The following is a 22,135-nucleotide window of genomic DNA, read 5'->3' as shown; positions in this document are numbered from 1 at the left end:
TCAATTATCAACAATCCAGGCCTGGATGGCACACAAATCTGTTTTCACATTCACAAGAACAGTGGAAATTGATGGAACAGATTAAAAAACTAAACAATACAATGTTTTGGGTATAGGGCAGTGTATAAATTCAATTAAAAAAATATATTTACAAGAACACAGAAAACTAGAAGGGTTGTAGGGGGATTCAAGTGACCCTCCTTTTAACTTATTTTGTTTACTGAATAACCCAGTGGTTCTCAAACCTTTTCCTCTGGACCACACTCTCAGAATAAATATTTGCTTGTGCCACACAGAATTTTTTATTGATAAGAAATACATTGTGGGCTGTGGGTACAGGACTGCAGCCTCAGTTATCAAATCAACAATGAAGACCCCTTTTTAAAAAGAAATGAAACCTGTTTGTGATCCCTGATGGTTTCTGAAGTTGTGAGAAAGGAGCACCCCAGAAAGATGAAGAGGTCTGCCCCTGCACTTGCAGAGAGCAAAGTGAGGGGGTGGGATGGTGGGCAAACAAGCAGGAACCCCTGCTTTCGGGCTTACAATTTCACGAGCAAATATTGGTACCCACAGCAGTTCTCAAATGCCATGCTCAAATATTAGTTCTGCAGGCTTTGTAAGTGCAGGACCAACAACACACACAAAAAGCACCGCCTCAATACATACCTGGAAATCTTGAGAAATAAGCCTTTCTGTACTTGTTTCCATTCTCGTCGTTCCAAAAGTGCGTTGGCTGGCAGGGCATAGGCTTGGTGCAGACCAGCTCTCCGCTTTCCCCCAAAACGGGCTTGCCTGTTGTAAGGATCAAGAACAAAGGTGGCTCGTTTCCCTCTCTCCAGCCCTTGGAATGCATAGCTCAAGTATTTTCTCAGGCAATTGATCAGTTCTTCCCTGTTACAGCTTCTTTGGAGGTGGGATAAGACCTGGTCTGTCATCATTTAGCCCAGCCCTCCCCAACCTGGCACCCTATGGATGTTGCCAGACTAACTTTCAACATCCCTGAGACCACAGGCCACACTGCTGTAGCTCAACAACTTCTGGACATCAAAAGGTTGAAGAAGACTTGGCCTAGCCACTGTGGTTCCGTCTGCACTATACTTAGAAAGCAAGGTCATACAACTTTAAAACAGTCACGGCATCCCTCAAAGAATCCTGGGAAGTGTCTTTTTTTAAGGGTGCAGGGAGTTTCTAGATCCCTATTCCCCTCACAGAGGTTTCCTGGGAAGGAGGCTTGTTAAGCCACTTTGGGAGCTGTAGCTCTGGGAGAGGGATAGAAGTCTTCTAACACTGTCCAGGAGCCTTTGGAGGAAAACCACAACTGATTAAAGTGGAATCATACTGCTCCAAATATGTAGTGCAGACGGGGCCTTGGATCCAACAAAGGCGAAATGGGAGAACTAATGTCTCTCTACATTTCCCACAATGAACCCCAAGCTGCTTTGGAAGTCGAACATTTTGGAAGTCGAACGGACTTCCAGAACAGATTCTGTTCGACTTCCGAGGTACGACTGTATCGTCATCCCAGGACACATTCCAGCCAGGCAAAAACACCCAGAAAGGGAAGAGAAGGACAAGTGAGGTGGGCAGCCTTGGGAGAGTCCTGAGGGCCAGAGAGGGCCACACACAGCCTCCATCCCTGCTATAAGGCTCTCCATAAATTCTGGTGATACCTTTTCTTTTTAAAGCCCACATTAAACTACGTGGGGGTCTGCAAAGAACCTTCCCCAGCCCAACCCCTTACAACTGACAGCGGGGATGAGAAAAGGGCCCCCATTTGCCCCGAGATCCTGAAGTTGTCTGTGCTGTCAGAAGCCCTTCTTCCCCAACCACAGTTCTGACTTGGAAAAAGTGATAGCTTTGGCTGGGGGAAATACCTTCATCGTTCCAGGCTTCCACTGCCATTCCCAGATTCCGTGCCTGGATCTCGCCTTTGTAAACCGGAATGGACACATTCTGACCCATAAAGCAGGAAACTATATCTGTGCCTCCTGAAACGAGAGGGGGGCAGAACGGACTTCCATAAGCCCATCTCTCAAAAGAGTTGAAACCTCTTTAAATACATCCATTCCAATGTTGCTGAACTGCAACTCTCTCTCATGCTTAAAACACGTTAGTGGTACAATTACTCTGAAATGATGGTTTGATTATTATCAATCTGCATACGCTTGGAATTGACCTCACTCCCGGGTCATTGAGACTGTGAAAGTGTGCTAGGCCTGCAGCCCAGAGGTTGACGGATCAGAACTGTCCTCTGCTGGGCTGGTAACTTTTGATGGACTAAAACCCAGTGGCAGAGAACCTGGTTTCCAGAGTTTAAAAGAAATAAGCAGATCAGAGAGTAGATGATGGGTTAAGACTCCACTGTACTCAACAGCCAGCAGCCAGTCAATGGAAGATAATGAGCAAGATGGATCAATAGTCTAACACTGGTTTAAGGATACAGATGCAGATTGTATTTGCACCGGATATGAAACTCTGTTTTATAGACAAAACTGTCTGTCATTGTTTCTACATAGGGAGTTGTTTCCGTAATTGCTTCTATCGGTGTTCTCACTGTGAAATTTCTCTGAAGTGCTTTAGTGGGAAGTGATCCGTAAGTGGAACCAAGTAAATAAGGAAGCTTCTATGCTTCTCACATCCACTAGCATGGGCTGGCTTCAGTAGAGAGCAGAGAGCACCAGCATCACCACTCCACGGGCTGCACCCCCAGCCCACCACGACAACTGGCCCTGCAGCCCAGATGAGGTGAGCATTCAATTTGAGTAAATACAGTAAAGGTGAAGGACCCCTGACAGCTAAGTCCAGTCGCAGACGACTCTGGGGTTGCTGCGCTCATCTTGCTTTACAGGCCGAGGAAGTCAGTGTTTGTCCACAGTCAGTTTTTCCAGGTCATGAGGCCAGCGTGACTAAGCCGCTTCTGGCACAACGGAACACTGAAACCAGAGCAGCGCACTGAAACACCATTTACCTTCCTGCCGGAGCGGTACCTATTTATCTACTTGCACTTTTTGGCGTGTTTTTGAACTGCTAGGTTGGCAGGAGCTAGAACTGAGAAACGGGAGCTCACCCCATCGCAGGGATTTGAATTGCTGACCTTCTGATCGGCAAGCTCAAGAGACTCAGTGGTTTAGACCACAGCGCCACCCGCATCCCTGAGTAAATACAGTACTTTCTATCATATGTGGTGGTCTTGTAAGAGAGTAAAAGCCTTCTGGGAAATGATTTACAATGAATTGAAGAAAATGTTGAAGGTAACAATAAAAACCAGAAACTTTTCTTACAGGGATAGTTGACACTGAGATACCAAAAGACCCCTCCCCCCAATTGTTTATGCATGCTACAACTGCAGCTAGAATGGTTTTCGCCCAGAGATGGAAAGAAGATGTAGTACCAACCAAGGAAGAGTGGCTAATTAAATTAATGGATTATGCCGAAATGGAGTATAAATAGTAAAACTGTAAAATAACCACAAAAGGGGGAGGGAGGGAAGTCAAATATATGTGTATTAGAAATGTATGTGATTTGTGTTTTTGTAATTCATTTGTCTGTAAATTTTTGAAAAACTGAATAAATGTAAATCCTCTTTACCCCTCAAACCTTCTTCCAAATGTTGCTGCTGCTCTTGTTAAAACAACTAGGAATTGGGAATCCTTGTCGATCAACACACAGATCTACCAGTGGATCCCCATCTGCCTTCTGCCCACCTCTGGGCCACACAAGACAATGTAAGAGATGCAAAATAGTACCCAAAATGGTGACTGCTTAGCAACCACTGCATCCTCCTCCCTCTAACTTTCTAACCCACTAAACATTCAAGGGCTCAAGTTCAGAAAACCCCTACCTGATATGGATCCCAGCAGAACGCTGCTCTTTATGTGCTTGTAGACGTACTCGTAACTTTGAGGCTTGAGGGGTGAGCCAGTTGACAGGATGGTGTGGAGCGTTTGGAGGTTATGAGTTTCACCTTGGAACAACATTACCAGGCAGAGTTACACTGTTATTTCCTGGCCAATTATCAACACCGCCCCCGACCCCCCCGAGTTTCCTGTTAACTTCTAGAACATGGGCCACAAACACAGGCAGCTGCACTACAACTCCCATCAAGCCTTACCATGGGCCTCACTGGCTGGGGCTTCTGGGAGTTGGAGTCCAGTAACATCTGGGAGCGCTGCAGGTTCCCCACCCCTGATGCAACAGTACTGAGCTAAATGGACCTACTTCCTGCCTTGGTGTAAGGTTGCTTCCTGTGTTTCCACAATCCATGGGCAAAGTAACAACTCCCAGTACGTTTCCATCTCCCACCATTGTGGTAACTATCTACGTATTCAAAGTGTTGGTGCTGACCTTTAAAGCCCTAAATGTCCTCGGTCCTGTATACCTGAAGGAGAGTCTCCACCCCCATCGTTTAGCCCAGACACTGAGGTCCAGCGCCGAGGGCCTTCTGGCGGTTCCCTCAATGCGAGAAGTGAGGTTACAGGGAACCAGGCAGAGGGCCTTCTCAGTAGTGGCGCCCACCCTGTGGAATGCCCTCCCTTCAGATGTGAAGGAAATAAGCAGCTATCCTATCTTTAAAAGACATCTGAAGGCAGCCCTGTTTAGGGAAGTTTTTAATATTTAATGCTGTGTTGTTTTAACACTTGATTGGAAGCCGCCCAGAGTGGCTAGGGAAACTCAGCCAGATGGGCGGGGTATAGATAAATTTATTATTATTATTATTATTATTATTATTATTATTATTATTATTATTATATTGGGGAACAATAATGCCTTTGTGGAACTAATTAGAAATGGGAGGGAAGCAAAGTGGTTCAGTTCCAGAGGCAAACAGAATTCAAAGAGTATCTTGGTGCTTACATGGTTTAAGGTTCTTCTCTTCCAGCACCGCCAGCCATTTGGCACCTGTCCCGAGGATGGTGATACTGCAAGTAAAAAAGGAACAATTGTCACTCACTATGGTCATTTTGCTATTTCTTATTTTACAATAATGGAGGGTGGCAACATGTGATCAGACCGTCTCAGTGGGGGATCTCAAACCATGGAATCCCTTTTCGGGAGATGCACCTGGTGCCACCCCTATTCACCTTGAGGTGCCAGGCGAAGGTGTTCTTATTTACCCAAGCATTTTGCTCTACACCCGAGTTCATCTTTTAGCTGGGTGGGGTAGGATGTGTCCTTTTTATGTTATTGCAATATAAGCACTATTAACTATTCTTTTACAAATCTTTTGATGTATTTTAATTTAGGATTTTTAATCATTGTAAGTCATTTTGTAGTAAGCAGCAAATAAGCATTTCCTGGGTTAATAAATAATAGTTCCTGTACGCCTGAACTGGCAGACTATGGTTACTGGAATGGGAACAACCTGGGTTTTAAAAGCTCTGGCATCCATATGCCAAAATTTGTACTTTGCCAAAGTATCCATAAAATAGATGAGACAGGAGTAAAACGCAACCTAAAAAGAGAGCGCTGAAGAGGGTCAAACTGCAGTAGTCTAAACTGCAAAGCTACCAGGTTTCACAATCTGAGAGTCTTCCTAGCCACATAGTTCTACCCTATACAAAACCTGGCACACCACCTTGCTTCGGAAAAAATATGTTACCAGTTGTCAGCTTTTGACTTTTTGTGTGTGACTCACAGGGTCTCTTTCTCCACTAGCTGGCAGAAGGATCTATGCAAAAACGTTTTCAGAGACAGCCATAAATTGTCCTGACAAAGGCCTGACCAGACCATTATTTTATTTCCTTTCTTGCTTATGTTGTTTTCTTTTTTAAATCCTTGCTTCTAGCTTTTATTTACTGTGTTTCAGACACAGTATTTTTAGCTATTTGTAACAGTGAATAGATGTATCGTTATCTCTCGGAAGTTCATATGAAGTTTTGCAAACGCCATTCGCCATAAGCAGTCAAGGTTTGACCTGACCTTGACCAGTAATTTTAGTAACAGCAGCAGGTGAAATAAAAACCACCATTGCAATGAGGCTCTGCTGTCTCTACCACCTGCCTGAGGGAAGTCATTCTCTTCTTAGGAAGTGTGCTGGATATGTCCCAGTCTCTCCTGGCCCCTACACTTCCCACATTGGAGCGCTCTGCCACCACCAGACAAAAGAATCATTATTCACCAAGCTGCCCCTTATCCAACAGCCTCAAAGGGTTCTCTGGGGTGTTAGGGGAGTGCAGTGCTAGAGCTCTAGGCATGGAAGCTCCACCAGTTCCAAGCTCAATCGGGAAATCACTTCTCAACAACTACTGTAAACCAGCACTACCCAAAAGCTACATTTTATTTACCTTTTGCTGAAGATGCAGCCATACTGAAGAGCACAGATATGTGTGGGTTTGCTTTTGTTTGCACACTGGAACCATTTACTAAACCAAAAAGTTATGTAAAGGAGTGTGTGTGCAGAAGAAGCAGTGTGACTTTGAAGTAGCGTCACAGCATTGTTTTTTCACAGGTTCTTATCAAGGGGAGCGAAAGCGGAACGAAGGCACGAGAATGTTCCCATGCAACCATTTAAAAGGCTTTGTCAAGTTATCTTGGAGCCCCCTGGAGACCAAGGCTAACACTCCTTAAGTATCTCGCTTTCTGCGTACTTCAGCAGTTTACGGCACTGTTTCCCAACCAGGGGCTCCAGGATATTCCAAGGGGGCCATAGGTGAAAATCTCGTGAATGGGGGGGGCATAGCATGAGGCATGGGGGGGGCACAGAGGGAAGTGAGAAGAAAATCAATTTTTTAAATAAAGAAAATCCTGATTGGCTGGCTATCCTCTTGGCCAATTACAAAAGGGTAAGGGGGCAGCCCACCAGGGACCAGCGCTCCGGGGGAAGAGGGCGATCGCTGAGACTCACGTTTTGACTGATAGTCCATCATCCAGAGCCCCCAGGTCAGGTAAGTGCGGCGGTGGGGTGGCAATGGGTAGGGTTGGGTGAGGCAGAGCTGCTTGTTGTTGCTGCCAGTGCTGGGCCCGGTGGCAGCCTGGGCCTGACTCTGCAAGGTGCAGGATGCAAGCCACCCCAGCGCCTAGCCAAGTGGGGTCATCTGGTGCTGCTGACTTGCATCTAGTAAATGACTACGTCTCTACTCAGTGGGCCTTACTCCCAAATAAGAGTGTGTGAGGCTATAATGTTTTATCTAGGCAGCCAGGGCTCCTCCGGGTGACAAGATCTTTTTGCACCAGGTCAGTGAGGACCACTTGCTTTTTAAAATTCTCCCTATGCTCCTTTGGACTGTATCTGTAGGTTTTCCCCTCTGTGTCAAATAACTGGGGTCAAATAAGTGTTGTTCTAAACTGCACACATCCATGTGCTGCCAGGTGACATGCTCCCAGTCAGGCATGCTAACCCCCCCAATCATTGCCAACAAAGGGGTAAAACAAGGTTACTTCTTAGTCCTGTATTTATTCAACCTTTTCTTAAACGACCTTGCACCCTGTTTACATGGGGTGAATGGCCATTGCCCAAAGCTCAGCTCCATCCACGTTCATTGTCTCTCGCACAAGGGCTGGCTTGAAGCGACTCCTGTGCCACTGCCAGGAATATTGTATAGCCAACAGACTGGAACTGAACTTTGCAAAACCTAAAGTGCTTGTTTTCTCATGATCTTGGAAGCCTCATAGGTGGGAGATCAGTGGAAGCCCGTTGGAACAGGTTAAAAACTTTAAATACCTAGGTATCCACTTCCAATATAACACTTCTTGGAATTACCATTGTAAGCTCTTATTATCTCTCCCCCATGTTTCTGCTGCATCAAACATTCTGGTTGACCTCTGGAGCTTGTAAACAGCTTAGAAACCAAAGCATCTTTTTTAAACAAACAAACACACACACACACACACACACACACACACACACACACACACGTAGTTGTTTCAGGATAACGTACGGGTGCTTTTTTGTCTAAAGCAGAACCCATGTCTACCTACCCTAGTCGGTCAACCAAATCCCAGAGGACATTGGGGGATGGAACGAGCGGCGATCCGTCATACAGAACCACAGATGCACCAACAGCGAGAGCAGAAACCAGCCAGTTCCACATCATCCAACCAGTCTAGGGAGTGTGGGGAAATGCACGTTAGCTTTATCCAAGATAGTCACCTCCCTCACCTATTTCCAGACCTGTGAAGCTAATCTCGCACTTCTTCTCAAGGACGCAGGTGTGTAAAATGTATGTGTGTAAAATGTATGTTCATGAGACCCTGCCTACAGGTAATATATGTCCTTCCTGAAAAGCTTCATTAACTAGAAACCCCAAAATTTGGGATCCCCTCCAAAGCTGTGCCAAAGATTTGCAGTCATTTTGCAGCGAAAAACCTGCATTTTGCAGCAGCACCCAAACTGAGTAACTGATACATCAAATTAGGGTTTATAGTTAACACCCAAAAATCCAACACTGTCAGTCTGGAGTGAATCAGATAATGTTGGGTTTGGGGCTGATACCTATGCCCCCTGGTTTGAGTATCAATTACTTGGGTTTGGGGGGCACTGCAAAACGCAGGGGAACGGTGCAAAATGCAACTTTTTTGCTGCAAAACAACTGCAAAACTTTGCCACTAGTTTAAAGTTATTTGGAAAATGTTGGAGTGTTAACAACAAACCCTGGTCTGATATACCAGATTTGGAGTGTGCTGCAAAACGTGCTGTTTTCACTGCAGAATGAGTGCCAAACTTTGGTACAACTTTGGAGTGGATCCCAAATTTTGGGGTTCATAGGTAATGAAGCTCTCCTGAAACCCTGGAGAGCCGTTGCCAGTCAGTGTGGACAATCCTGAGCTTTCTGGCAGCTTCCAATTTCGCACGGGATGTAGCTCAGGGGTAGAGCAACTGCTCTGAGCACAGAAGGCCCTGGGTTCAAACCCTGGCATCTCCAAGAAGGACTGGGAAAGATTCCTAGACTCTGAAGAGCTGCTGCTAGTCAGTGTGGGCTGCACTGAGCTTGGTGGGCCAATGTCTAACTCAGTATAAAGCAGCTTCCTCTGCAACCAAAAAGGTGCCTCAATTCATCAGGCAACAGCTCACATGCTGCAGGAGGCAAATACCATTTTAGGAGGCACCATTTCTCACAAGCGGGAATGTCCCCCAAATGCCTGCCACAATCCACATGGGGGGCTCAGAAAACAAACGTGCTTTTTCGCTTGTCTGAGCTGCCCTTCGCTCATATGCAAAGTCAAAATAAAAAAATTCCTTCCAGTAGCACCTTAAAGACCAACTAAGTTAGTTCTTGGTATGAGCTTTCGTGTGCATGCACACTTCTTCAGATACTTCTTTCATATGCAAAGGTAATTGTTAATGGATCAAATCGGTCAAAACTCAGAATCAGTCAACTCAGACAAAATAAGACTGTTGCTTGATTTTAAAAGCGAACTTTTGGGATTGAAAGGTTAGCCATGCCATGCAAAAGCAATTTTATCTGCAGCATGAAGGATCAAAAGGCCAGGTGAACGTTCCCCACATTTGCACTCCCCCGCCAAATAAATTACAGTGGTGCCTCGCAAGACGAAAAGAATTCGTTCTGCGAGTCTTTTCGTCTTGCAATGTTTTTCGTCTTGCGAAGCACAGCCTGTCACAACTGCACCTCTTCAAGCGGCTTTAAAAAAAAAGCGCAAGACGTTTTCGTCTTGCGAAGCAAGCCCATAGGGAAATTCGTCTAGCGAAGCAACACAAAAACGGAAAACCCTTTCGTCTAGCGAGTTTTTCGTCTTGCGAGGCATTCATCTTGCGGGGCACCACTGTACCTAAAATAAGCAAATTTATGCACACTTGCATCATTATTGCTTATCTGGGTCATAGGAGTCATGCTTTTCTTCAAGAAAAGAATAAACATGGCAAACCCAGGCAGGCTGTGTGGAAAGCCTTAGCAAAAATACAATTAACAGCACTTACTGTTGTGTAGTACATGATGTTGTCACTGCTGGACATGTTACCATGGAGGAGGTGCTCTTTCAAATGCTGAATTAACGTCCCCTGGTTTAAAAGAAAAAAGACGGACATACAAAGCAAGGTGTAATGGTTAGACTGGGTGAACTATGAACCAGCCACTATCTCTCAGCCTAACCCCCACCTTGCAGGGCTGGCCTTATCCAAAGGATGCCTCGGGTGCAGCTACAGAGCTTGTGCAACTCAAACTCAAGCTGGAGACCTGTGAGTAGGATCCATCCAAGCCATACTCAGAGTAAGTCCAGCAACTGCTGTGGGTCTACTCCGGGTATGGCTTAGTTCAATATCACCACTGATGTAGGAGGGGGGGTGTGGTGGGTGCAGGCCACCCCGGGTGTCATCACTAAGGAGGGTGACAAAATGGCAAAAATATGTGTTTTTAAAATAAATAAAAATTTGAAAAAATAACATTTAAAACTAGCTTAATAACTTCGTCTGACAAATAATTAATCTCAACAAGTCAACATAATACGTATTGAAACTTTTTAGTTCAGTCAACAAACGCAACGCAATGGGGCTGTGAGTGGGCCTCATTGCCGGGTCAGGGTTGAGCTGGTGGCAGAGAGCAGGAGAGGGGGTGGCCAGGCTGCTGCGTACACGCCTTGGCGTTGGCGCTTTGTGCCCAGATGCAGTAGTGCCACTGCCAGGCATGTCTGACCCAGTAGCGGAGAGCAGGGGGCGAGTGAGCAGCAGCTTCCCCGCCCGTCTCCTTCCCTGAACTGTGGCGCGTGGGAGGGCAGCTTCTGCCCCCTCCCCCCTCGGGGGTGCACCCCATGCACCCATCCCAGGCAGCGCAAGCATATGCTCCACCGCTGGGTTGGACTAGATGACCCTCGTGGTCCCTTCCAACTCTACAATTCTATGACTCTATTATATCCAAGTTCTGCTTCCTACCTATCCTCTTTACAACCTCGCCTCTGATGGAAGTATTGGGAGGGGATTTTAAGCAAATCCAAATATGCGCTGGTAAAAATAGGGTCTACAATGATTACTGGGGGGGCGGGGCGGTGAGGACTTTTTTCAAACAAAGAATGTAAATTGTGCAAACCACAGGGATGGGGAGAATGAAGTAGCGAACAAGGAATGTTCTGCAGTAGTTTTATGTTCAGCCAGTTTATTGCTAAAACCAGCTAACTCCTATTCTGTTTTCGAGTGTCACAGTGCTGACATCTGAACTTAAAAATGGAAAGCATAATGCTGGTGATCAATAAAAGAGGTCTGAAGACTGTCTCAAGGCAAATCTAAAATAATGTAGTATAAACACCGACAACTGGGAAAGACTGGCCTGCGAGTGCTCCAGTTGGAGAACAGCCTTTACCAAAGGTGTCATGGGCTTTGAAGACACTCAAACTCAAGATGAATTGGCCTCCACAGTCACTTACGGACTCATTGTTAAAACCCCCTAGAAGGTCTAAAACCATTTTGGGATTCAGGGAGGGTCGCCTTGGATATTGTTAAGAGACGGTTTGCTAAGATCCCTGCAAGAATTTTGCCGGCCACAGCTAATAAAGAGATGCCTCAATAGTTTCTACAATCCGTTCCGTCACCTTTTTTAGAGATTGATAATTCTGGCATCCCAAAAGTCTGCTGGGATCTCCTATCTCTCCCAGATTTTTCTGATGAGCTTGTGAAGTTGCACAGGCATCCTGGCTAGCAGCAACTGAGCCCTCTCCTCCATGAATCTGTCTATCCCTCCTTTTAAAGCCCTCCCAATTGGTGGCCATCTTTGCCTCCAGGGGGAGTGAGTTCCAGAGCCTGACTATTGTTACGGTAGATTTCTTTGGGAAAAGAAATTCTATCCCAGCCTTTGCTGTGCAGATTTTCTCCTTGCAGGGAGTTTTTCAAAGTTGTGATTTCCCCCTGTCCAGAGTCTAAAGTGGTACAGCCCATACTGTCACCGCAGGCCTCTTACTCCTCAGTTCTCCCAGGTGTGTAGATGCAGCACAAGTCCACCAAGCAAAATCCACCCAGCAAAGTCAGTCTGTTGGAAGGTGGGGGAAATGCCTCTCCGGTCGCTTGTTAACCGACAACCTACTGTGCAGAGCCTCCACAACCCCAAACAGCAACATGACCTACCCCTGCGGAGTGAACCATGCATTTTGGAGCTCCTGTTGTGCCAGATGAATACATGATGAAAAGAGGGTGGCTGAAAGGAAGCTGCTCAAACTCTAGCTGCGGGGCTTGATCTCCCTTCCCTGCTGCAAGAAAGTCTTCTAGAAAGACGCTGAACAAAGAAGAAGAAAGAAATGGAGGGGAGGGAGAATTAATATCACTCTCAAACCTTTGTGACATTTATTTTGGATTTATTAATTTATTATGACTTTTCTCAAAGCGGCACCCGTGCTTCTCCTCCTTGCCCCCTGGATCATCACAACCACCCTGCGAGGGAGGCCAGGCAGAAAGACAGTGGCTGGCCAAGGTCACCCAGGGGCCTTCCATGGCCGAGAACAGATCTGAATGCTGGGCTCCCAGGCCCTAACCTGACACTCTAGCCAGGAGGGGGGAACCTGCCTCAACCTGAGGGCCTCATTACCCTCTGGGCAATTTTCTGGGGCCATGGTGTATTTTTAATCATTCTGTATGGTAACAATACTGTGCAGCTGGTTTTCATGTTTTGTAAGCCACTCAGAAGTCATCTGGATCTGGGCATTAAGCTGTTAATAATAATAATAATAATAATAATAATAATAATAATAATAATATGCCAACAGCTACTCTGGGTGGCTTCCAACACATTAAACATCTAATAATAATAGCTTATTATTTATATAACTCACATTACATAACACACACACTCTTTCTCTCAATTTCTTGGCAAATTAAGTGCCACAACCCTGGTAACGAAAGAAGCCAAACAAGCCTTTTGCTGCTCCAAAAACCACTTCTAACTAGTCCATTGTTTTCTACTCTCTCTCCAAAATTTGAGCAAACACTCAAGATCCTGTCCCTTCCGCAACCCTTGCCTGTTGGCTTCTGAGTGGGCACACAAAATGACCCACCTTGCAAATATCTGAGAAGCCCACCAGTCAGATTCACAAACCAGAAGACTAAATTCCGCAGCCTCCAATTAAATATAAAATAAAATATATTCTGGATTCAATGACACCAATTGCTTTAAAAAAAAAGATAGATAAATAGATGTACGTTTGTCCAGTCCACTTTATACCTGTGCGAAATTTTGGAAATGTCTACAGATTCTCTTGAAGAAACGTATGGGATCACCACAACTTTTTTTAGATCTGGGAGTCCTGAAAAAAAGCAAAAATTCAATGGTTAAATGGAGAGAAATGACAGCTGTTTCCACTTTTAAAGTGTCTTCCTATAACCATAGTTTGCTCAACAGTGACCCAGACCACATGTTAAATATTACTGGAGTAGTAATGAATTTAGTTTCTCCTTTTCCACCTCTCATGTCCTCTTCAGTGGAGAGTCCATTGTTTGTGGAACCACAGTTTTCCATCGTTTCAGAACTGGGAAACCGATTTCCGCACTCCCTACCAACCAGGATTGCCAGCTTGACCCTAGTTTGCTGTTTCTCGACTCTTGATGTCACAGGAAACTCAGGTTTAACAAACCAGAAAATGTCTGCTGAAGCCAGACATGCAAGAGGAGCAAAGGAAGAAAAGTGGGGAGCACCTGTGATCATTAAGAACATAATAAAAGCCGTGCTGGATCAGACCAAAGGCTGAACAAAATGCCTATGGGAAGCCAACATACAGGATGCAGGTGCAATAACTCTCCTCCACTGCTACCTTGCAGCAATTGAAGATAGTCATGCCTGATCCCTTTCTAAAGCAATTTAAGCTGGTGGCCATCACCACATCTTGTGGAAATGATTCCACAGTTTAGGATCGCTCCTTCCCAATAGAGCAAATGGTTAATGTTATTTAGATTCTCCAGGAGGCTTGTTGCTGCCAAGGGCACAAGCAGGCGCTGCTCTGCATGGCAATCTGTTTTCGTGAAGCCCACATTCACCCCCTTGTGCTCCCCATGGTGGCTGTGCATTTGGCCACGCAGCTCTAGTAGGTGTAAACCACATAGGCTTCCCTTGTCACAGCCTGCCATGCACAGCTAGCCATATGACCAGTCTCCCAAGCTCTGACCCACCAGTGGGCCAAAGGACAAACCTGTCTAAGGTCTGCAGTCCAGGGCTTTGCACAGCACCAGGTGCTGAAGTCCGACAGCTCAGGCAAGGCATAAGAAACCAACCAGGCAGGGCCGGCTCAAGACGTTTTGCTGCCTGAGGCAAAGGACAGGATAGCACCCTCCCACAAGGCACATGCAGAGTCCCCTTCCTGTCTTTCAGCATCTGCTGCCTGAAGCAGCTGCCTCACTCTGCCTCATATAGGGCCGGCCCTGCAACTAGGACTTTAGCAGTGGTACATATGCAGCCACTTTCAGGCACCAGAGGGCTGGGCAGTGTTGTACACCCCAGGCGCAAAGCTATTAATCTCCATTAATGAGGGGATGGAAAAGATAAGCAATGCCCCATATTCAACAATTCCCACAAGTGTGCAAGGCAGCCGGTACCCTTTACGACGTTCTGAAGCTTTTCCAAGTGATTGTGTTTTTTCCCGTTGTAAATGACAGCTTCAACAGAAAAGATCAACTTGGGCTGAATTTGGGAAAATCTGTCCAGCACACCCTGAAGGAGACAGACAGACATTAATACAGCCATTAACAGGAATAAGTGAGAACATTGGTTTCCCCCAGATTGCAAAACGCTGGGACTCTTTAAACATTATCCTTGTGGCAAAAGAACTATTTTCTTAGCCCTTTCAAATATAACATTAAAGCAGGAATAACTAACATGGCGCCCTCCACTTGTGGACCACAGATCCCATTCTCCTTCCCTGGTTTACAATGATGTGCAGGAGCAACAGCCAATTTTCTCCCTCCTCTGCTGCCGTGCAGGGAGGAAATGAGAAGCCTTTGCTTCTGCTTTTAAAATAACAAGAGTTCCTTGCTACATCCAAATATGGAGAAACCCTGGTTTGTTCAAAAGGAGCAAACTGTGGTTTATGGTAGCTTGTTTGAGCAGGCTGTTTAACCCAAGAGTAGCAAACAGGATGCCCTCCAGAGGCTGCCGGACTCCAAACTCCCTTTAGCCTCCGCCAGCCTGGTCGGTGGGGATGGGAGCTAGAGACCTGTTTCCTCCCCCCTGGTTAAAAAGATCCAGGGCTGCTTCTAGGCCAGGGGGGCACAACCTGCGGCCCTCCGGACGTTTCCCATGAGCCCCAAGCAGCATAGCCATTGAACAGGATGAAGGGAGGTGTAGCCCAACAACACCTGGAGAGCTCCAGGTTGTGCTCCCCTGTTCTGGCACCGAAGAAGTTCTATGGAGAAAGCTGAACTCACAGCCCACTGGAAATTAAACCCATCAGGCAGGGTGGGAAGAGGATGATTTTGTGCTTTGCTAAATACTGGTGCCGTGAAAAAGTGTGGCTCTTCTCATTGAGCTAAAATAAAAATAAAATTGTGCAGCAGGAGGGGACAACAAAGCAGTGCAGAATGAAAGGGGTGGGGAGATGGGTTAAACTAGTCACCATAAATTCTCTCATTTAAGTTACAGTTTCTTGAACAGCCGTGCCTTCGGTTGATGAAAATGGGGTTATGCTACCCCCCAGTGGCCAACTTCAAGAAGTAAAGAGTGTTTATATCATTTAATATAAATAATTTAGTCATACCTCTTCTTGCAAACACTTGATGTTGCATTTTTTCAGGTTAAGAACGCGGCAAAGCCGGAAGTGTTTACTTCCGGGTTTCACTGCACAGTTCACACATGCGCAGAAGCAAAAGCGCTCTATCGCGCTTCGCACATGCGCAGAAGCGCCGCTCTTGTTGCGGACTTTTAGGGGTGCAAATGGTACCCCGGAACGGATCATGTCCACAACCAGAGGTACCACTGTAATAAAAAAAATTCTGGCTGTAATTAACATTACATTTCTCATCCAAAGCGTTCAGCGCAGCACATGTTATCCCATTTCTATCTCTCAGGGCTTTTGTGTGGTAGATTAAGTGCAAAGGAAATGAGAGATTCAGGACCTCCCACCCGGCAGTCATTGAAAGCCAGGCCTCCTCAAACCAAATTTTTAAAAAAGTGCTTTTTATTGAATTTTGTGACAACACATAAACACTCAAAACATAAACAAAAACAAAGGAAAAACAGACTAAAAAGAGAACACACACAAAGAAAAGTTACAAACATATAACCATAAATCCTAAAGATATTACAAACGGACTCATGTTATCTCCTTTTCTGTTCCCAATCCTTATTCTGTTCTTACAGACTTCCTTCCTCCTCAATGCCGTTCTGATTTTCCTTTCTTGGTAAACTGCTTCTTTCTCACTTTATCATTACTATCTTTCTCCATGTAATATACTTGTAACCCTTACCGGTATTTTATTTTGCAAAAATTACTCAAAGCAAGTCCAGGTTTTTATTTGAGGACACAGTTTTTAAAGATACTCTTTATACATTCCCCACTCTTTTGGGGATTTTAACTTGGACTGTCCCCTAATTGTGTCTGTCATTTTCACCAGCTCAAAATAATTGAATAATTTATCCTTTTTTAGTTGGTACTATATCACTTTTCCAATTTTTGGCAATTAATATTTTTGCTGCCATGGCTGTGTATAAGAATATTTTCTTATTTTCATTTAGGATATCTAATTCTAGCATGTTCAATAAAAAGGCTTCTGGTCTCTCTATAAAAGTTTATTTAAATATTTTTTTCAATTCTTCATACACCATATCCCAGAAGCTCTTAATTTTTTTGCAGGGCCCCTCCGCCTGATTACACCTCCAACACATTTTAGAGCTTGCTTTGTACATTTTGGATATCTTACTAGGTGTTACACAGCATCTGAAAAACATCTTTAAAAGATTTTCTTTTAAAGATTTTCTTTTAAAGCAGTGAATTTCCAATCCTTGTTCCATAACCTTTCCCACGCCAATAATTGAATAATTTCCCTAAAATCCATTGCCCACTTGATCATTAACTCTTTTATTTGTTCATCTTTGACCTCCCATTCCAAGAGGAATCCATACATTTTAGAAATTACTTTCCTCTTATTCTGTATTAATTCTTTTATCTATCATTGACTCTTCTTTTGCAAATCTGTTTTTTATCTAATTTGAATATTTCATTTAGTTGATGGTATTGAATCCATCCTGTCATAATCTTTCAGTTCCTCATAATCTTTCAGTTTCAATTTGTTACCTTTTTCTTCTAACAGGTCTTTATACTAAGCCCAGGTTGTTTCCATATTTTTCATCTTGACTGCTAAGGCCTTCAAAGGTGATAGCCACCAAAGGGTTTTAGGTTTTACTAAATCTTTATATCTTTCCCACACTTTAAAGGTTTCCTTATAATATGGATAAGGAAGCCTCTATTGACTTTCACCTTTTGATAACCCAACTACGCATGCCACCCATAAGAATTGTCAAAACCTTCTAAATCCAATAGGCCAGCATTTTCCAATGTTATCCGTTCCTTTAACCAATTTAGACAGGCTGAATCATAATACGTGGTACCTTGGGTTAAGAACATAATTTGTTCTGGAGGTCCATTATTAACCTGAAACTGTTCTTAATCTGAAGCACCACTTTAGCTAATGGGGCCTTCCGCTGCTGCGTGATTTCTGTTCTCATCCTGAAGCAAAGTTCTTAACCCGAGGTACTATTTCTGGGTTAGCGGAGTCCGTAACCTGAAGCTATGTAACCTAAGGTACCACTGCACAATTTCAAATCAGGTAAAATCATTCCCCCTCTGTTTTTACTATCTATTAGTAGTTTGTGTTGAATTCTCAGTTTTTTATATTGCCAAATAAATCTTGATAGGTCTTTTTGCCAGCTTTTAAAGCATCCCAATTACCAGTATCATTTTAAATAAGAACACCATCTTGCGAAGTACATTCATCTTTACTGCTGAGATTTTACAGTGCAATGATAATTTCAACCAGTCCCAAATTTCCAACTACTTTTTAATTTATTTAATTTTTGAATAATTGTCATTGAAAAAATTACTGTTTTTGTATGTTAGCCAGATTCCCAGATATTTAACCTTATCGTTAATCCTAAATTTATTTGTAATTCTTTTTTTTCTTGTAAAGACATGTTTTTTGCTAACATATTGCTTTTATTTTTATTTATTTTAAATCCCGCCACTTTCCCAAATTCAACGTTTTTTTCTAATATTTTCTGTATACTTTCTTCTGGATTTTCTGCAATTATTATCAAATCATCCGCAAAGGCCTTTATTTTAAAATAAAATAAAACAACAAATTCATCACTTTTGAACCAGTGTAGCAGAGTGCCGGTTGGGAACAGAAGATGACGATGATCACCCTCTGTTATTCACTGCATGTGCTGGTCGCTTTATGCAGAAATAAAAGTCTCAAAGTGATCTAATCTCAAGTTAAAATACAAGCAAGCAAAGTTAACTAAGAGGCAAATTAAAAATAAAAGACCTGCCCTCAGCACTCTTATGGGTGAGCAGTACAGCAGAGGCTGATTTAACCACCAAAAGTTTGGCAAAATAAAAATGTCTGACTGGCACCTAAAAGCTGGTCACGACAGCACCAGGTGCCTTTCCCCGGGAGCAGCATTCCGGAAGGGGCAACGGTTCCTCGGAACAAGAGCTGCAAGGAGTTACTTACGTTGATGCCAAAGTCCGGCGACGTTGCGCTCCAGATGGCGCCAATGCTCGCTGCGGCCAACATTGCTTCTACCGCATGGATGCCGTTGGGCAGGTAGCCTAGGACAGGTTTAGGAATAGCAGTGGTTACAACACTGGAGGAAGCCTGGACCCAGGTGGCATGACGGCAAGCAAGCCCCCATTTCTCCAACTTGGTGAATCAGATTCCCCCACGTGCAGCCGGTGGGCAGGAGGGAGGCAAGGTGGAAACCCAGAGCTCCAGCAAGGCCCAAGAGGTGCAGATCCCAAGCTTTTCCTCTCCTCCTCCCCTCCTTCCACAGCCTATCACTGCACCTCAAACAGCATAGCATGCGAAAAGGCCACAGATTAAAGGCAGATCATCTGCTTTACATGCAGAAGGTTCCAGGTTCAATCCCTGGTATCTCCAAGAAGGGCTGGGAATGTCCCTCCACCCAAAACCCTGGAGAGCGGCTGCCAGTCAGTGTGGACAATATTGAGGGAATTTGGCAAAGGATGCTTGTATTCCAGTCATTCATTTCTGAGCTGCACCATTAAGTTTCATTTTATTGTTGTAATTTCAGCTGCTTTAATATTGCGTGAATAAATAGCTGCAAAATATGCTACCTGTCCAAGTTCAAGGTGTTGCTATGGATATATAAAGCCCTTAATGACTTAGGAGGGATGTGGGTGGTGCTGTGGGTTAAACCACAGAGCCTAGGACTTGCCGATCAGGTCGGTGGTTCGAATCCCCGTGATGGGGTGAGCTCCCGTTGCTCGGTCCCTGCTCCTGCCAACCTAGCAGTTCGAAAGCACGTCAAAGTGCAAGTAGATAAATAGGTACCGCTCTGGCGGGAAGGTAAACGCCGTTTCCGTGCGCTGCTCTGGTTCGCCAGAAGCGGCTTAGTCATGCTGGCCACATGACCCGGAAGCTGTACGCTGGCTCCCTCGGCCACTAAAGCGAGATGAGCACTGCAACCCCAGAGTCGGCCACGACTGGACCTAATGGTCAGGGGTCCCTTTACCTTTACCTAATAACTTAGGGCCAGTTTACACCCGGGATCACCTCTTATGTGCCTGTTCTACCACTTCCATCTGAGGAACTTTCACTTTTGCCAAGGCGACAGGTTGCTTATCTCGCTTTTTGCAAGGAGTCATTTCTTTAACGCGGCAGACCCTGAGCTCTGGAACTCCCTGCCTATTGAAATTAGGCAGGAATCATCCCTGTACTGTTATAGATGCCTGTTGAAAATTTCTGTTTCAGAGGGTCTATCCAGACCCATGATTTGGTTACATGTGGTTTTAATGTTGTTATGGTTTACTCTGTTTAATTGTTCTTAAATGGTCTTGGCTACCTATAATTGTTTTAAATATGTTTATTTTACTTTATTTTTAATGGTACTGTATTGCTCACAGATGCATTTACCGCCCCAGACTCCTTTGGGAAGAGGGCAGGATACAAATTTAATAAATCACATAGTATTTAGTTATTTTCCATTTATATCCCACCTTTTTCTCTAAGGAGCTTAAGGCAGTGTACATGGTTCTCCCGCTCCCCACACAACCACCCTGTGAGGTAGGTTAGGCCGAGAGGCAGAGATAATAAACCAACAAATATATTGGTTTTAGAAGGAAGTGGTGGTTGTGGGCAAATTTGTGCAGTTTTGTAAGTCAGTTCATAATTCCATTTTTGGGTTAGTTGAATTAGGTGGAAAGTAGAAAGCTGTCTTACACCAAGTAATTCAACACCCTGAGTGAGGACAAATTTTTTTTGGGGGGTGCGCACCAATATTTCTTATTTTCACAGTAATTCCTTTTTTAAAAAAATGATATTTATTGAAAAAAGATTTTTTTTAAATTACAAAGAAAAAAGACAAAACAGAAAAAAAAATAAAACCATCATTTTCAAATTCTCCACTTTCATTACCTTCTTTCTATGACCTCCTCCTCCTCCCCTTTCTTGTATCTTGATTAATAGTTGTCACAGCAAATCCTTTCCATAATTCATAGTATTCTGTCATTACATTACCTTACTCTATTTTCATCTTATCTTATAAAAACCTTAAAGCTTAAGACTTAAATCTTATTTTCACCAACTTCTTATAACCATTACCTTTTTACCTAATTCTTTAACCATTTTTACAAGAGCCAAGTACTTTCATTTCAACATTTTTCTAACATTCATCAATTTTATAAGGCATTCCTAATGATAGAAAAAAGAAATAAACAATCCAATCTTCTTCCAGCGTCCCCTCCCCCCGGTCCCGGGTTTGTCAGTCCTTTTTATCCCATTAGTCTGGCACATTAACCTGGTGATCTTATATCCGAGGCCTTCAAGTCTCTTCCATGTCCCTTCCGCAGCTCTTCTTCATATTTTCCTTTCACTCGTGGGAACTCCAGCTTGGTAGTGTTTTTGACCCTTTTCAACCAATCAGCCCCTTTCCCGTAGTCCAGACTAGACTCCATGTGGTATTTTAAGACATGTTTCAAATTCCCTCCAAAATTGGGAGCCCCCACAGCTCCAAACATCTGACGGCCCATTGCCAGACTCGGAAAGTCCAAACATCTCTGCATAGGGGGGGTCAGTCCAACCCCCCATTTCCAAATCAATCCAAACTTTATCTTTCCAAATCTGGTTTTTTCCAAGTTCATTTGTCAAAACCGAAGGCTCATTTTCCTGCAGGGCCAAAAGTTCCTCCCTTTCTGGCGCCCAAGATTCAGCAACATCCTCTTCTCTCAACTGTTCTGTCATGGCACACTCCTGTTTAAGTTCCTGGGTGGGCTCCACATAGTTTCCCACTACCTGTTCAAATGTTCTGGCCGCATTAGTCATCAAATCCATCTTCTGACTTAACTGATCCAATAGGGCATTTATTTTACAGAAAGCACCCAACAGTGCTTCTGAAAACATTGTCCTACAAGGTCACAAGTCCTTTCCCACTTCCCCCTCTTCACTTCGGAGCCCTTAGTGGTTCCTTTGCGGGTTGGGGGGGCGCTAAGGGTGCCCGCCGAGTCCCACGGTCACAGGCTTCATCCGCCTGTGATTTCTGAAAGGGTCCCCGCTTCGCCGCAGCGGAAAAGTCCCTCCGGTTCAGAGGGAGTCCGCCATTGCCGATGGCGCCACCCCGGAAAGTCCACAGTACTTCCTTTTGGTACAGTTGCTTTTTAAGGGAACTTTCCAGTCGGTACCTTTATAAATGTTAATGTTGTTGTTGAGAAGCAGACTAGCGGGGGAGAAAATGGGAAAGTACCATTTCCTGCACTTCCAGTTTAAAGTTCAATCTCCAAACCAGTTGCACAGTGAATTAATTTGCAGGACTTCCTTTTGTGAGATTGCAGGCATTGGCAAAATTGCTGCCTAGAGCAGGAACAGGCTGCATTCGGTGAGGGTATGTGTTGTGCTTAAGGGGTAAATATGCAACAAAACATGTTCTTTCAGGCCCCAAGGTACATTTAAACACTTCTATAATCTGGGGAATTAGCCTCATTGGGGAGGAAGTGGAGCTAGCAGGCACGGGAATCCCCTTTCCAGCGCCTGCTTTTTAGTGTG

General features: G+C 44.4%; 1 protein-coding gene across 1 annotated transcript in view; it reads right to left on the bottom strand.

Annotated features, from left to right (window-relative positions):
- The window catches only part of AACS (acetoacetyl-CoA synthetase), a 56,557-nt gene that overhangs the window by 10,149 nt on the left and 24,273 nt on the right, over positions 1 to 22,135 (bottom strand). Inside the window, exons 5-14 of the mRNA XM_083476692.1 lie at positions 18,590 to 18,687; positions 14,459 to 14,573; positions 13,095 to 13,176; positions 12,005 to 12,152; positions 9,875 to 9,955; positions 7,918 to 8,042; positions 4,855 to 4,919; positions 3,842 to 3,964; positions 1,875 to 1,988; positions 667 to 792 (exon numbers count right to left, since the gene is read on the bottom strand). Of these exons, the coding sequence (XP_083332818.1) occupies positions 667 to 792; positions 1,875 to 1,988; positions 3,842 to 3,964; positions 4,855 to 4,919; positions 7,918 to 8,042; positions 9,875 to 9,955; positions 12,005 to 12,152; positions 13,095 to 13,176; positions 14,459 to 14,573; positions 18,590 to 18,687 (1,077 nt within the window). The remainder of the gene's footprint in view (positions 1 to 666; positions 793 to 1,874; positions 1,989 to 3,841; positions 3,965 to 4,854; positions 4,920 to 7,917; positions 8,043 to 9,874; positions 9,956 to 12,004; positions 12,153 to 13,094; positions 13,177 to 14,458; positions 14,574 to 18,589; positions 18,688 to 22,135) is intronic.

Source organism: Podarcis liolepis, assembly GCF_965112155.1.
Source record: "Podarcis liolepis genome assembly, chromosome: 15".
In the NCBI taxonomy this organism is placed as follows: Eukaryota; Metazoa; Chordata; class Lepidosauria; order Squamata; family Lacertidae; genus Podarcis; species Podarcis liolepis.
The sequence above is the reverse complement of the archived record's forward strand: the minus strand, read 5'-3'. Positions and strand labels throughout refer to the sequence as shown.